At 43.1% G+C, this 16,547-nt stretch overlaps 1 protein-coding gene across 2 annotated transcripts in view; it reads right to left on the bottom strand.

Moving 5' to 3' along the window:
• Nucleotides 1-16,547, bottom strand: part of CLDN10 (claudin 10) — a 179,186-nt gene that overhangs the window by 28,431 nt on the left and 134,208 nt on the right. Inside the window, exons 1-3 of one of the 2 annotated variants that reach the window (XM_049778718.1) lie at nt 14,581-14,870; nt 4,510-4,671; nt 4,339-4,420 (exon numbers count right to left, since the gene is read on the bottom strand). In XM_049778718.1, coding sequence (XP_049634675.1) covers nt 4,339-4,420; nt 4,510-4,671; nt 14,581-14,800 — 464 coding nt within the window. In that variant the 5' untranslated portion in view covers nt 14,801-14,870. Of the gene's footprint in view, nt 1-4,338; nt 4,421-4,509; nt 4,672-14,580; nt 14,871-16,547 lie in introns of those variants that run through there. The other variant, XM_049778719.1, reaches the window with a different exon arrangement.

Below are 16,547 nucleotides of genomic sequence, written 5' to 3'. Positions count from 1 at the left end.
CAATATATTCAATAATATGGAACATAATTGTAAGGACTTTTTGTTGATTATTTGAATTCAAATTTCTTCTTACTATGATCACCTGTGTACTATAAGGTCTGAATATTGAGAAAAAAAAAAGAATCACTCCTGGCAGTGCTCAGGGAACCATATGTGATGCTGGGATCAACTCTAGGCCAGCTGCATGTAAAGCAAGCACCTTACCCACTGTACTATCATTCCAGTCCTCACTTTAAAATTTTTAGTTAGTTATATTTGGTGTTTTGTTTTGGGGCCACATCTGACAGTGCATAGGGGTCACTCCATGTGGAGTTTGGGGGACTATGAGGTGCTGAGAATTGAGCCCAATATCCTCATGCAAAGGATAGGCTCATCATATTGAGTTATTTCTCCAGCTTTCCCACGCCCCCAATAAATTTTTTTTTTGGGTTTTTGGGTCACACCCAACAGCACTCAGGGGTTATTCCTGGCTCCACACTCAGAAATTGCTCCTGGCAGGCTCAGGGGACTATATGGGATGCCGGGATTTGAACCAATGACCTTCTGCATGAAAAGCAAACGCCTTACATCCATGCTATCTCTCCGGCCCCCCAGTATTTTTAAGAAAAAAAAAAAGTCTAGGACATTTTATGAGAAAACTGAAAAGAATCCCAATCTGTCACTGCAGTACATAAGCAATCCACATGGCCTTTCCATTGAGGTATGTGGGCAAATGACCGTGGATGAAATAGTTAATAAATTAACGTTTCTTATTTGGTATCTCAGGGCAGTCCCAATGCAAAGAAACAAGCCTAGGGAAACGATAAAAGGCAACAGACCATGGCTCTTACACAACTCCCACTGCTCAATTTATCTGTAAATGCCAGAGCATTCACCTGCAACTGAAGTTAGTGACATGTGGGGATCGGGGCCACTTCCAGAACATTCTTTAAAATCCTGCATCATGCACAGTCTCTTGAGCTAAAAGTTTTCTTTAGTGAAGTAACAAAGCTTGTTATACAGATTTCAAATACGCATCCTTGTAAATCTACATTTACATATCTTGCTTTATGTTCACAATTGAAAGTCTACTTTTATCCTTCACTATTCAATGGATACCTTTTACCTATTTAAACTATCAAATATACTGTAATCATATTTTTGAAAATCATAATATTATGAATGGTATCTATCTGACTTTTAGGGTGTTTTGTTTTGTTTTGTTTTTAGGCCATACCCAGCAGTGTTGGGTTCTTCTGGTTCTGCACTCAGGAATTACTCCTGGTGGTCTTGGGACTATATGGGATGCTGGGATTTGAACCTAGGTTGACTGCAAAACAAACACTCTGCCCTTTGTGCTGTTGCTCCAGTTCCAAGGACATATTCTAGGTATATCCATGTTATTGCAAATGGAAAGATTTCACTTCCTTTTTATCATTCTGGTGTTAATAATATTAGTTTGGAGGTTCTACGTGGCAGTTCTCAGAGGCTACTTTTAGCAGACTATTGCCTGCATCAGACCTAAAGTTCAAATATAGGTTCCTTCAGCAGAGCCTGAACTCCAGCCCTTGAGATTATTTTCTGGGCCTCAGAAGCAGGAGCATGCACAAAGTAATTCAAGGGATCATGCAATGATTAAAATCAAACCTAGGACCTTAAACATGTAAAACCTATTCCCAACCTAACTTAATCTTTTTAAGTAGTTGAATATTAATCTATAGTATATGCAGGTCCCATTTTAAGCCAATCATCTGCGTATGGCTCCCTACAATGTCTCCCACTCCTGGTTATTTTCAACAATGCTCTGGTGAATAGGTGGGTAGGACACCTCTTCAAATGGTTGTCGTACTTTTTTGGTAAATACCAGATATGAGATGAGCCAGGAAGTTCTCATATTTCCTTCCTTCCTTCCTTCCTTCCTTCCTTCCTTCCTTCCTTCCTTCCTTCCTTCCTTCTTCTTTCCTTCCTTCCTTCCTTCCTTCCTTCCTTCTTCTTCTTTCCTTCCTTCCTTCCTTCCTTCCTTCCTTCCTTCTTCTTTCCTTCCTTCCTTCCTTCCTCCTTCCTTCTTTCTTTCTGTCATACCCAATGATATTCAGGCCTTCTACTATGCATCAGAGATCACTTCCATTAGGACAGAGAACCAAACTGGTTACTAAGGATCAAACCAGGTCATTTGGCTTATAAAGCAAGCACAGTTATATGCTATAATCACTCAGCCCTATCACACAGTTCCTTATAGAGGTGTTTTGGGCTAGCATTTGGGGGCAGTAATTAATAAGGCAAGTTTGAAAGAACTGGAACAGACAACAGTATCTGGCAAATACCATTTTGGGTGGATATTGTTCATGACAAGCTTTGTGCAACCTATGAAAAAAAAAGATGTTTATTTCCCTCCCAATCTTAGACCACTTCCACTTTTCCCCAATTGACCTCAAGTCTACGATCAGAGTGGATGAAGTTTATGGTTAGGAATTTTATGCCATGAGCTCTTTAGAGACAAGATACTATGTCACACCAATGCTGTGATTAACTGCCTCTTTGGCAATGGTGCCATAAAATCAAAAATGATACCATTAAAAAACCACTTAAACTAATCTTTCAAGAGATGTAAGTCAAACTGTTGAAACTCATGTGTATACAGGTCTTTGGGCTAAAAACTGGGGACACTCAAAGGAGGGATTGTGCAGAATCCCCATCCTACTGAAGCCAAGAAGTTGCATCCTCACTTTATAGCTGCCATGCAAATGGCCCAACTTCACTGATTCACAACTAACTCTTCAGAGATACCAAACCAATGAAAATTCCAGATACACTGGTTAATGAATTGAAAATTCAGGGGTCTTCTCTCAGTGAGGGTAAGCAATGGTTCAGTTTCACAACTAATTTTGAAAAAGATGCCATGTCAAGTTGCCAAAACTCACAGGTACACAAAACTTTGGGTTAAAAACACTGGAGCATGGGAAGGGGGTGGAGGCCATGAATTGTCCCAGTTCTATAGATCCTAGAGTAACTGGAGAGTGCGGTTGTATAGATGACCATGTGATATCTCCAAATTCCATAATACTGACAGCCTAGTATAAGACAACAAATTAGATGGGAAAGTAGCATAGAAATCAACTTAGTTCAATAAATGTAAACAATAACAAAAGACTCAATGAACAACAACCAGCTCACTCAACAGATAATGGCTTTAGCAACTCTATTGTGAGACAAACTAATTTTCATTATTTTTCTTTTACTGATGTATTTTTCAAAAATTCCAATAGCCTGCTAAAAGGGCAGATTCGAGGGTGGGTGGGAAACTGGGGTCTGTTGCAGTAACAGGTTTTCATTCTATTCAGGGAAATTCTTTGCTTGTGCTCAGCACTCATGGACAGGAAGTACCTCTGGATTGGTCCCTTACCCCTACCTGTTCTCCACCCAAGGGAGTGATCCTTCTCTTTCCAATAAAGACCTCGGATCTCAGGGAGAAGCTGTTGCATTTTCAGTTTCCACAGCTAGTCTCTCTGTCTGTTGGTATTTTTAGCTAGTGAGTGGAAAGCTTGTGGTGGAATTTCCTGAATCTGTTTTATTCTCTTCAACCTTGTGTGGATTATTTCCTGTGTTGGCATTTGTTTCCAGACTCCAGACCAGGGGTCCTCAAACTTTTTAAACAGGGGGCCAGTTCATTGTCCTTCAGACTGTTGGAGGGCCAAATTACAGTAAAAACAAAAATTATGAACAAATTTCTATGCACACTACATATATCTTATTTAGAAGTGAAGAAACAAAATGGGAATAAAAACAATATGTGGCCCGCGGGCTGTAGTTTGAAGACCCCTGCTCCAGACCCTTGGGTTTGGGGCATAAAGCTTCAGAAAAGAATAGTGAAGGGAAAGTCACACTGGTGGTTGGATTGAGATTGCAACATTGAATGCCTCCAAACAACTGTATTGTGAACAACTTTGTAAACCACAGTTTAAATAAAGCTAAAATAAATAAATAAATAGCTGGAGCACACCCAAGTGTGAATTTGGCCAAAAAATAAAAACATGAAAACAACCCCCCCAAACTAAAAATCAAACATTTAAAAGCCTGAGAGATAGTATAGTGACTAAGGCATTTGCTTGCACATGCTGAATCAGGTTTGATCCCATATAATTCCCCAACTCTGCCAGAAGTGATCCCTGAGCACAGAGCCAAGAGTAAGCCCTGAGCACATCTGGGTGTGGCCTTGAAATCAAACCAAACCAATAATAACAACAAAATCCCAAAAGTTTCTATTGACAAGCCATGTAGAAAATACCATGCATATGAAATCATAATATTTGCTGATACACCTTTGCTGCCAGTGACAAGCAATCTGGAAAGTATACTCACTTTTGCTCCACATAGAGAGGGTCAAAGAATTCTGTTGTGATTTTGTTGGCATAGAGGGAACAACCAGTCATGGAGCAAAGTCCTGGAAGGTAGTCGAGAGAAAGAACCACAGTTAGTGTCATTTCATGACCCTGATGCAGGACCTTTGCGAGGATGAAAATGAGTATTTACCTGACAGTATGAATACAATCCCAGCCAAACAAGCAATTTTAGCTTTGGTTTGATCTGAGCCTCCGACTTTGGTACACTTCATTCCAAAGAGGGCAAATACGGAGCCGAAAAAGCCCAGGCTGACTGCAGCAATCATAAGTCCTCTACATGCCTGGATATAACCTGCAAATAGAGTAAGTCATTCACATTAACATCACATATCAGTGGTTCAGGGGGAAATCCTGGTCTCACTGTCCTTCCTTCTCAACCACAGTTCTGTCTTTGCAAACACCATCCCCATGGCCAAAACACCTGGGAAGACATGCAGGAAAGCAACTCAATTTTGGAGTGGTGTATCAGGTCCCAGTCAGACCCTTTACAGTTTGGGCTATATACACATCCCATACCAGATTCATGGATGTTCTATTCACAGAAGCACAAATAAGAAAGGAAATTAAGGCACCATAAAGAGATTATTATTATTATTATTATTATTATTATTTTGGTTTTTGGGTCACACCCGGCAGCACTCAGGGGTTACTCTTGGCTCCATGCTCAGAAATCACTCCTGGCAGGCCCAGGGGACCATATGGGATGCCGGGATTCAAACCTCTGTTCTTCTGCATGCAAGGCAAATGCCTTACCTCCATGCTATCTCTCCTGCCCCAAGAGAGATTTTTTTTTTTGTTTTTTTTGGTTTTGGGGCCACACCTGGTGGTGCTCAGAGGTTACTCCTGGTTGTCTGCTCAGAAATAGCTCCTGGCAGGCACGGGGGACCATATGGGACACCGGGATTCGAATCAACCACCTTTGGTCCTGGATTGGCTGCTTGCAAGGCAAACACCGCTGTGCTATCTCTCCGGGCCCAAGAGAGATTATTTTTAAGGTGAAAATGATTCCCTACAGAACTACAGAACACTACCTTCCCCAGGAGAATTATCTGCTGTGACTTCGACCCTCTTAATCCTTTGCATGTCTAACTTTTAAATGCAATTGTCTGGATTTTGACATTCTACCATTAAAGTTGGCAGCCAGGGTGTCCAAAGAGTCAAATCTTCCATTATCTGTAAAAGCCTGTCAGAGACCCGCTGGCCTATCATCATGGAACACAAGTTTAAATCAATAAGCATTTTTAAAGGCATTCTATTATTTTCCAGACACATAGAATATGATTGGATTTTTTAAATGCATTGGAAGTTTAGTGGAGGAAAAGCTGACAATTTTGACATTGTTTGCATAGAAATAGGTGTTATCGAAGTTGGTGGTGAATCATTCCTTCCCTATCGATCATTTTCTTAGACCCATATTTTTATCTGCAGAATCAGAGATGGTGATTTTTGTCCAGACACAAATGAAGTTGAAATGATTAAAATTCAAGCCTATAAACTGTTGTCACAGAAGATTCCCATTTTTGGTCCATTGAGTTATATTTCAACCTCAGATAGGAATGATACATACTAGTATAAATAAATAGATACTAAGAAAACGCATATACATACATATCAGGTTTGCATAGGGAATTTAACTTTTAAAATTTGGAATAAACTCCTATGTGCCTACCAGGACACAGCAAGTCATGTATTCTTTAGGATTTAAGGAAAGTCTAGAAGAAATAATCATTCTAATCTGTGAGCTTCATAAAGTCAAGGACCAATGGTGGCAGATAAACTCCGTATGTTTCTCTGAGAAAGAATCAAATCTGAATGGCATTTGGGAGGATCAGATGATACACAAGTGTACTTTGGGGTCTGTATGATGCTGAAGGTTGAATCTAGACTTCGTCATGCAAAATATGAGCCATCTACCCATTTTACAATATTAATTCTGAAGCCTATTCCTAGGATCTTTTTGAAGAGTATTCTAGAGATGCTTAGCTAGATGTAACAAATTTCAGCCTTCACCAATGCAGCCTGATTGAACCCGTACAGCAAAAACTACCTCTAGACTGAAAACAATCTCACTGATGGCAAGACTACCAAAACAGCAAACAGCTTATTTTTAGCAAAACAGGATAAAAGAGGCTTATTTTGGTAGCAATAATCATACTGCCAAACTATCTGGGTCTCTGCTGCCAAATACAGAGCCAAGGCTATTTTAAACTTCAAGTTTACCTCTTTAGGCAGAAACCCATGTTGTGCCAGCAGTGCTTAGTCTCATGGACCTTTTAGCCTGGCAAGAATGCAGAGTTCTGCTCTCTGAGTTTTTGGAAGGCTCCAGAATCTATGAGGCCAACCACCGTGGGCTCATCATTTAAACCACTGTCACTAGAATAAGGTTTCCCTCTCTCTTTCTCTCCTTCCTTCTTTCCTTTCTTCCTTCCTTCCTACCCTCCTTCCTTCCTTCCTTCTTTTTCCTTCCTTCCTTCCTTCCTTCCTTCCTTCCTTCCTTCCTTCCTTCCTTCCTTCCTTCCTTCCTTCCTTCCTTCCTTCCTTCCTTCCTTCCTTCCTCCTTCCTTCCTTCCTTCCTCCTTCCTTCCTTCCTTCCATTGTGGGTTTTTGGGCCACATCCATTAACACTCAAGGGTTACTCAGAAATCGCTCCTGGTTTGGGGGACCATATAGAACATATGACCATATAGAACACCGGGGGATCAAACCGCAGTCCATCCTAGATCAGCGCTTGCAATGCCCTTCGCTTGTGCCACCACTTTGGTTTGCCTTTCTTTTCTTTTGTTTTCTTTTCTTTCTTTTATCTCTTTCTTCTTCCTTCCTTCTTTCCTTTCTTTCTTTCTTTCTTTCTTTCTTTTCTTCTTTCTTTCTTTCTTCTTTCTTTTCTTTCTTCTTCTTTCTTTCTTTCTTTCTTTCTTTCTTTCTTTCTTTCTTTCTTTCTTCTTTCTTTCTTTCTTTCTTCTTTCTCTTTCTTCTTTCTTTCTTCTTTCTTTCTTTCTTTCTCTTTCCTTCTTTCCTTCTTTCTTTCTTTCCTTCTCTTCCTCTTCTTTCTTTCTTTCTTTTCTTTTTCTTTCTTTTTCTTTCTTTCCTTCCTTTTTCTCTCCCTCCTTCCTTCCTTCCTTCCTTCCTCCTTCCTTCCTTCCTTCCCTTCCTTCCTTCCTTCCTTCCTCCTTCCTCCTCCTTCCTTCCTTCCTTCCTTCCTTCCTTCCTTCCTTCCTCCCTCCCCCCTCCCTCCCTCTTCTTCTTTTGTCACACCTGGCAGCATTCAGGATTACTACTGCTCTACCCTCAGAAGTCACTCCTGGCAGGCTCAGGAGACCATATGGGATGCCAGGATTTGAACTGGGGTCTGTCCTGTATTGGCCTCATGCAAGGCCTTACCACTGTGCTATTGCTCTGGTCTCTTTTCTTTCTGTTTCTCTCTTTCTTTCCTCTCTTTTCATTCATTTTTTTTCTTTCTCATTTTTTTCTTTATTTCTTTTCTCCTTCCTTTTCTCTTTTTCTTTTTTCTGTCTTTTCTTTCCTTCTTTTCTTCCTTCCTTCTTTCCTTCCTTTCTCCCTTTCTCCCTTCTCTCCATCCTTCCTTTCTTTCCTCCATTTCTCCTTCCTTACCTTCCTCTCTCCCTCCTCCTCCTTCCTTCCTTTCTTCCTTCCTTCCATCCATCCTTCCTTCCTTCCTTCCTTCCATCCTTCCTTCCTTCCTTCTTTTTTTTGAGATTTACTAGATTCTGTGGCTTAGAGGCTGGTTTTTCTAATTGGAATGCTTAACAGACAAAACAGTGCATGCTTATTGCTATGATCATATGTGTGTAGTGAAAAAAAATCTATCCTAGAAAACTTGTATCATATACTAAAATATGAATTGACTTAAGTCCTTTTACAGGTTCTCAGAACAGAAAAGCACTTGCCAAATCAGGGCGAGCCTGATGGGTGTGAGAACCTCAAGCAGATGGGGTTTAGTTTTTTTTCCCCTTCCTATAGCTGGGGACAAGAAAGTTGGCTTTGAACTTAAAACTCACCCTCCTGTTCCATGAGTTTCTCCCTGAGTTTCTCCCAGAAAGCACAGGCAAAACGACCAACTTTGATTTCCTGGCACAAACACACATGGAGATGGTGGTTTGGGTGTTCTCAGGCTCTCTCCAGTAAGCAACCCCTGGAAGTTCAGACACATCTCTTGTCTCATCTGTCTTGTCTCATCTCATCTCTCTCTCTCTCTCTCTCTCTCTCTCTCTTACATCTCTCTCTCTCTCTCTCTCTCTCTCTCTCTCTCTCTCTCTCTATCATGCACTGAGAAGAAAGAAGGAACCCCCTACTCTTCGCATGAAGGTAAATACTTTCTGCACCCCCAACCTCTGGTAGATTCTCTGAAACAGGAAGCAAAGTGCAGGAACTGGAATTCTTGGGTCTATACTTGCTGTGAAAGGTGAATGACAGACACTGAACTGTTTGGGAGACCTGAGGTTTTAATTTGGGGCTCCTGTTAGCTTAAAACCTCTAAGAGTTTCAGGTGTTAGGTGATTTCTGGCAGCTTATCACTTGCAATTTATCACTTGCAAAACAGACTTTAGCACCTTGCCCTTTCCCCACTTCCTGAGGCAAGACTTGTAAAGTAAAACGGGCTAGGGAGGTGGAAGTGGAAACCAGTCAAGAGACCATTATTTTTTGACAGGGTAATTTACTGGCCCCGTTAAGAGCTAATGAACTCATTAAGGCTGAGGCATGAACATATTTACTCAAAGTTCTCTGAAGTATAAATTTATAGTTTATTCTCTGGGAAGAAATGGCAAACATTCCCACTAACATGAATAGATGGCATCAGTTAAAGGAACCTGGCAGAATGAGGCTCTCAACTGAGATGCCAGTGGGGCCTTTGAAGGATCAAAGGTTGGCAAGACACAGAGACCTCCAGCTCATTCAGCCCTGCAAGGTGCCTTTAGGAAAATATAAATTGGAATGTGTGTGTTCTGTTGGAGGTAACATGCAAGGGCGAGTTTTCTAAGCAATGTGCACCTTACTTTTCATTTAAACCAGCAGCAATGGAAGTATCCACTTGGTAGAGACAGTTCCCAACAGGCATACAAACAGGGTGGTTAATAAACAAGAGATAGATAGATAGATAGATAGATAGATAGATAGATAGATGAATGGAAGGATGGGTGGATGGATGAATGATGGATGGATGGATGGATGCGTAGGTGCATGGATGGATGAATGAATATAAGGATGATGGATGGACAAGTGGGTGGGTGGATGGATAGATGGCTGGGTGGATGGGTGGGTGGAGTTGGATGGATGGATGGAAGGATACATGATGCATAGATACATAGATAGATACAAAGATAGATATATAGAAGATACATTGAGAAATAGAGAAGAGGAGGATGTGGTGGAAAGAAAAGAGGGAGAGAGGAGAAGGAGGAGAGTGAGAGGACAGGGAGAGGAGAGAGGAGTGGGCCATGCCACACCTAGCTATGCTCAGTGCCTACTCCTGGTTCTGTTCTCAGGGATCATTCATGATGTGACTCTGGGAATATCTGTGATGATGGAGCTCGAACACAGGTTAGAGCTGTGTTGAAGGCAAGTGCCTTAGCTTATACTATGTCTCAAGCTCCATTTTCCTATGCAGAGATAGTGTGGATGGTCCTAGATTTGTGTGGCTCACTTCTGTTTTCTTACTGTGTGCCATTGATTTTGTTTCTCAACCTCTCTGACTCAGCTGTCTCCTCTGTAGATCTAAGAAAAAAGCCTCCTTACTTTGTAGAAGATAGCTAAGCCAATGATTGTGTTAAGAAAGTCATCAAAGGGGCCAGAGAGATAGCACAGTAGTAGGGCATTTGCTTTGCATGTGGTCAACCAGGAGGGACCTGCTTTGATTCCTGGTATCCCATATAGAAAGAAAGAAAGAAAGAAAGAAAGAAAGAAAGAAAGAAAGAAAGAAAGAAAGAAAGAAAGAAAGAAAGAAAGAAAGAAAGAAAGAAAGAAAGAAAGAAAGAAGAAAGAAAGAAAGAAAGAAGAAAGAAAGAAAAAGAAGAAAGAAAAAAATTTATCAGATTCTGTGGCCACACTTCTTTTTTTTTTTTTTTTTTTTTTTTTGGTTTTTGGGCCACACCCGGTAACGCTCAGGGTTACTCCTGGCTATGCGCTCAGAAGTCGCTCCTGGCTTGGGGGACCATCTGGGACGCCGGGGGATCGAACCGCGGTCCGTCTCCTAGGCTAGCGCAGGTAAGGCAGGCACCTTACCTCCAGCGCCACCGCCCGGCCCCGGCCACACTTCTAAGACTGATTCTGAGCCAGACATAAGAGCCAGAGTCCTAGCAAGGCCTCACTTTCAACCAACATAATTAGCCTATGGGCTTCATCTTCTTAGAAGGAAAACTGGGTTGCCAATGACCCCCTCCCCCATGATAAGGAATCAGTGCTTGAATCTCATATTGGAAATACAGATCAATGATTCTGTCATTGTTCCAACATCCAACATCTAAGACTAGACGAAAGAGCAAACCCTGAGCCTTCTCTCCCTAGCATTTTCTTCTTAATCTAAAGCAGTGTTTCCCAATGAGGGATCATATATGTCCAATGTCCCCCCCCCACATACACACAGGTTATTCCAGATGAAAATAGTGTATATAAGGGAGTAGAGCACAAGACTAAAGGGCCAAAATAGCCAGAGAAGAGCCCACAGGAAGGAAACAAGGTCAGAAACACCTTCATTCGGTGAATTAATATAAACAATCATGGTCTGCAACTTCTGTCGAGCAAGGAGAATTGGTCCATTTAGAGCTTCCTTCACTTCAAAAGCAACATCTGAAAGTTCATCAGAGCCACTGGGGTGCAGAGGACAAACAAAGGGACCTGGTCCAGGTTGATTTTTTGTTTTGTTTTGTTTTGTTCCACACCCGGTGGTGCTCAGGGGTTACTCCTGTCTCTGTACAGAAATAGCTCCTGGCAGGTACGGGGGACCATATGGGACACCGGAATTCGAACCAACCACCTTTAGTCCTGGATCAGCTGCTTGCAAGGCAAGCTATCTCTCCGGGCCTGATTTTTTTTTTTTTTTGCAGGAGTTAGTAACCATCAACATTTCTGCATAGAAAAATGCAGCTGGAGCATGCCTAGAAAGACAGTACAGACAGTACAGCACTTGCCTTGCACACAGCTAACCTGGGTTTGAGCCTCAGTCTCATAAATATCCCCCAGAGGCCTACCAAGAGTGATCTCAGAACACAACCCCAGGAATCAGTCCTAAGCCTAGCTGGGTGTAGAGCAAAAGTCAAAAAAGAAAAACAATAATGGAGCTGTGTGCTAGAACCCCACAAATGTGACTCTTGAAGTCAGAAAAAAAAAATTGGTTTATTGTCTTGGATGTCGGGAATGCCTTCCTAAGTCACAAGAGGCAGTGACCAGAAACTGGTCAACCTGCTTGTGACACCAAGTTTTGTTTGAGGAAAGCTATCAATCAAAACGCCATCATAAATTTAGAGATTGGAACAAAGATAACCAACCAAGGATGACATCCAGAACTAGAAAAATGAGTCACTTCAAACATGGAAACTGTGGAACCAAGCAAGGGCAGAGACATGGTCAGGCATTCCCGAAAGAAAAAATAGATAAAGCCAAGAGTCAATAAAGACATATGAAGATCAAGTCGATACTATGGTGATCTGGGTTTGGTCCCATGACACCAGGTGAAGAAGAATTTAAAGGTCAGAGAATGAAAACTCATGCATCTCACACCCGACAGTTCAGGCAGACTATAAAAATCAGCATTTGGCCAAGAAAACCCCATTTCCCTGGATCTACTATAAAATATGCCTGTGCACAAAGAGAGGGTTATCAAACTTGTCAGTAAATAATGGTGGTTGCCACCAAACATGGAGAAGGGTTTACTAACCAGCAAGGAGCAGGTAGCTACATAAATGAGTTAGTCTGGAAAAATTATTCTGAGTCACTGAAAGGGTCATAGCTACAGGAACTGTAAAGTCATGTCACAGACACCTGAGCACCCATGGACAATGGCGAAGGTCGGGGGGAGGAATGTAAATAAATGTCCCTCTTGGATCCATTCGCAGCTACTTCTAGAATCTGGTTCTTGGGGCTCTTTTCTCTTTCACTACCTTCTCACCTCCAGATCTTGATTTTGTTCCTTCTATTCTCATCTCTGATGATGCCTCAGGTGAAGGCCTTTCTGCTATGTTTCTTCAGCTTCAGGGAGAAATTTTCTCCCTCTTCTCCCCCAACACCTAAGGAGTGAAAGCTGCCTACCGTATGTATTTCACTGAATAAACAGAGCTCTCTTTATCTCACTCTCTCTCTGTCTCTCTTTCTGTCACTCTCTTTCTTTCTCTCTGTCTTTCTCTGACTGTCACTTTGTCTCTGACTCTTGTCTCTCTCTCTCTCTCTCTCTCTCTCTCTCTCTCTCTCTCTCTCTCTCTCTCTCTCTCTCTCTCTCTCTCTAGGCCTCATCTCACCCAGAAATGCTGGGGGTAACTTCTGTATACCACTATACTCAGGAATTACTCCTGGCAGTGCTCAGGGGTTCATAAGGAGGTGCTGTAGATCTAATCCCCAGATCAAGCCATGATCAAGACCAATGCCCTCCCTACCCATTGTACTATTTATATTACTCCAGCCCCTTTATTTTTTCTTTCTTTTCTTTTTTTTATTTATTTATTTTATCTTTTAAAGTAATAATACAGGCCCAGTGTTTAAAAGCTTTGTCTAATGATCACATCCCACATTTATACACACACACACACACACACACACACACACAAATCTGCCACAATTATTGAGCCAATGTGGTATCTAGCTACTAGCTCAACCAACAATACACTTACAACAGGAAAAAAAAAGTGCAGAGGACAGGAACTGCCCATCTATACTCTTGAATGTAAACCACAGAAGAAAGAGCCTGCATGTTCCAAGCATTTACCTGGACCTGAGCTCTGCAGAGCCTAAGATGTTCAACAGCAATAAAATGAAATCCACGGGGATCCAACTACATATCCCACACACCAGGACACAGATCCACCCCAAACCAGGCACTGTCCCCTGATGGGAGGTGTCCTGCAATGCCATGTAGGGCCAATTTGCTTTTCTGTGGCCAGCACTTACCTCAGAGAGGAGTTAAATCTTGTCTTACTTGTTCAGCACAAAAATAAAAACTCTCTGTGCACCTCATAAAAGCGCAAGAAAACACCCCAAATCCGGCCATAATGTGCAGGACTCTCAAGTTCCTACCAGGACCCAGTGGGTGTTTGAAAGTTTTAGTAACTTGCACAGAGCCAGGGGCCTGGAGCAATGGCAGGTGATTCAATTAACATCTAAGGTGCTCTTGAACAATAAAAAGAGCTAGTTCAGTGCACGCATATCCACAGATCCCTCTGATGCAAGCAAACCGGAGACCTGGCTGACAACTCAAAATAAGCCGTGAAAGGGCTGGAGCAAGGGAGAGAAGGAGAGAGCAGCAGCAGACAGAAGGGGACACAGGATTTCCATTTTCTGCACAAAATTCTTGGTGGACCAGAAGGGAGGACCTTCCCTCTAGGAGCCCTGAAAAAGGACTATTTATATTCCTAAAACTTGCAAGAAAAGTTAAAGCCCAAACACAACTATAAATGGGTTTGTGTGTGTGTGTGTGTGTGTGTGTGTGTGTGCGCGCGTGTGTGTGTGGTGGTGGCAATAAGGAGGTGACTTGTACCAGTCCCCTAAAATATGCCATCTTCCCCCTTGCCTGCTTTGAGAAGAATTAAAGCAGGCTTGATTTCCAGCGCATTCAGAAGAAACTGATTTCGCCTTGACAAGTCACATGGGCACCATTTAAATGAGACTATCTGGTTCCTTTCTTTGTTGGGGTCAGAGGGGAGAGGGAATGTGGCTGCGGGGAGAGACAAACTCCCTCCTCTCAGCTTAAGCCATCATGCCTTTTCCCCCAAATAGGGGGAACCCCAAAGCAACTCTCCGGAGGTGCGCAAAGTGGTTTCCCCGCAAATCTCAACATCTGATCACCCCCCGACTTACTCCCCATGGGACAGGAGCTCACCCCCCCCCCCGGGGACTTTGGAGATGGGAAGGGGTGTAAGGAGGTAAGGGGACCGGCGGGAAACCGGGACCCCAACTTGAGGGGAGGGAGTCCAGTTGGGGGAGTGGACCAAGAGGGAGCAGATTAAGGAGATCCCAGGGGTGCAAGGGGTGGGGTGCAGACCGTCCAGCGCCAGCATGGAGGGGAAATCCTTGCAGTTGGCGACCCCGGTGGAGTCGGTGACGCACGTCTTCCACAGGTTGGCAAAATAGGTGGCGGTGGTGATGACCGTGCCATCGATGGTGGACACCTTCCAGTAGTCGGTTGGCAGCGTGGACGACACCAGCACCCAGCCCGAGATGGAGACCATGAAGGCGATGATCTCCGAGGCCGTGCTCGCCATGCCGCCCCGCTGCAGCAGCCGATCTCCCACTTTGGCTGCCTCCAACGGGACCCCCGCGCGCGCCCGGCCCCGCAGCTCCGTCTGTCTCCGCCTTCGTGCCCGCCCCCCGCATCGCCTGGCATCGCCCCGCCCCGAGTGTCCCATCATACCAGGCCGCCTAGGGGCGCTCCTGGCCTCTTGGGGTTGTCTGCACCCCGGGGAGCGCTCCCGGCTCCCCTGCGCCCCACGCGCGCGCTGTCAGTGGGTTTGGGGAATCCCTAACCCGTGCGCCCCCAGGATCCGACGATCTGGCATTTCCCAAATCTTGCCCCCGCCCCCTGGCACTGGAGCTGACAGGACACACACCATGGCACACATGTTTTGTTTTGTTTTTAAAAAACCTCCTGAATAAAATACTATTCAACTGAAAATAACAAATCTTTAAAGATTTTAGATAGCCTGATCAAGTGGGATTGATTTTAGTGAGGTACAATTCACAAACGAATAGGACAATGATATCCATACATAAATTAAAAGCATACATAAATAAAAACATCTTATGATCTCTTAAGTGCGTAAAAGGCATACAGCAAAATTAAAACATCTATTCGTGATAACAAAACCTCAACCAGGGGCCGGAGAGATAGCATGGAGGTAAGGCGTTTGCTTTGCATGTAGAAGGGCAGTAGTTCAAATCCCGGCATCCCATAGGGTCCCCCGAGCCTGCCAGGAGCGAATTCTGAGCACAGATGCAGGAGTAACCCCTGAGCGCTGCCGGGAGCAACCCAACCCCCCCCCCAAAAACAAAACAAAACAAAATAAAACACCAAAATCTCAACCAATGGCATATGGGGAGAGGACATAGGAATGCTCACTGTTAATGCCATACTCAAAGAAAAGCACTGAGAAGTTTGTTCTTTAAATTAGGTATAAGACAAGAAATGCCTCCCCTGTATTTAACTATATATTTGTATCCTACCGCTGTACTAAATTTTATTCATTCGAACACATTTTTTGGTGGTCTTTAGGGGTTTCTATATATTTGAAACCATGTGCAACTAGAGATGATTTTAATTCTTCGTTTACTATATGGATTATCTTAATTTTTGTTATTTATCTACTTTCTCTAACTAAAACTTCTAGCACTATGTTGAACCATGGCACAAATTCTGCGTGGCACAGAGTCTGGTTTGTAGAATCCCTGGTAAAGGCAGAGCAGAGAAAAACTAAAGCCTTTTGTGTGCATGCAAAGGACAAACTTAACGGAGCACATGGAAAGGGAGAGTATAAAAAAATTTATTATAAATCCAGACATGGGGAGAGGCCAGATTTGGTTGTTCCTGAAGCAGGTTTGGGTCTCCCAAGTTTGGATCATGTCTCTCTGACCCATTGCAAATGTACAGTTGCTGTGGGAGCACTGCTATATCCTCAGCATGGCTCGGATCTTGAGTGTTCCCAACACTAGCATTCCTTCTGGACCCGGGCTCTCTCACACGACACACATTTGAACCAGTTCCCGGAGGCCCTTTTGGCTGGCCCTGGGCATGGACGGTCCTATTGCGGAGGAAATTGCTTTTACCACCTCCATTTATCATATCTAATGAAAGAACTAAATCATTCCTTCTTTCACGGCTGTCCCTAGATAAACAGAGATCAGGGTGTACTTCCAGCCTCTGAGGTCACAAATCTGGACATAAACGAGAGAACAAAGACACTGGCTTTATTATGATATTTTTTATTTGTCCTGTTCAAGTTCTTCTTGCAATTC

The sequence above is a fragment of the Suncus etruscus genome, chromosome 8 (assembly GCF_024139225.1).
Source record: "Suncus etruscus isolate mSunEtr1 chromosome 8, mSunEtr1.pri.cur, whole genome shotgun sequence".
In the NCBI taxonomy this organism is placed as follows: domain Eukaryota; kingdom Metazoa; phylum Chordata; class Mammalia; order Eulipotyphla; family Soricidae; genus Suncus; species Suncus etruscus.
Note: the sequence above shows the minus strand (reverse complement) of the source record. Positions and strands in the feature narration are given on the sequence as shown.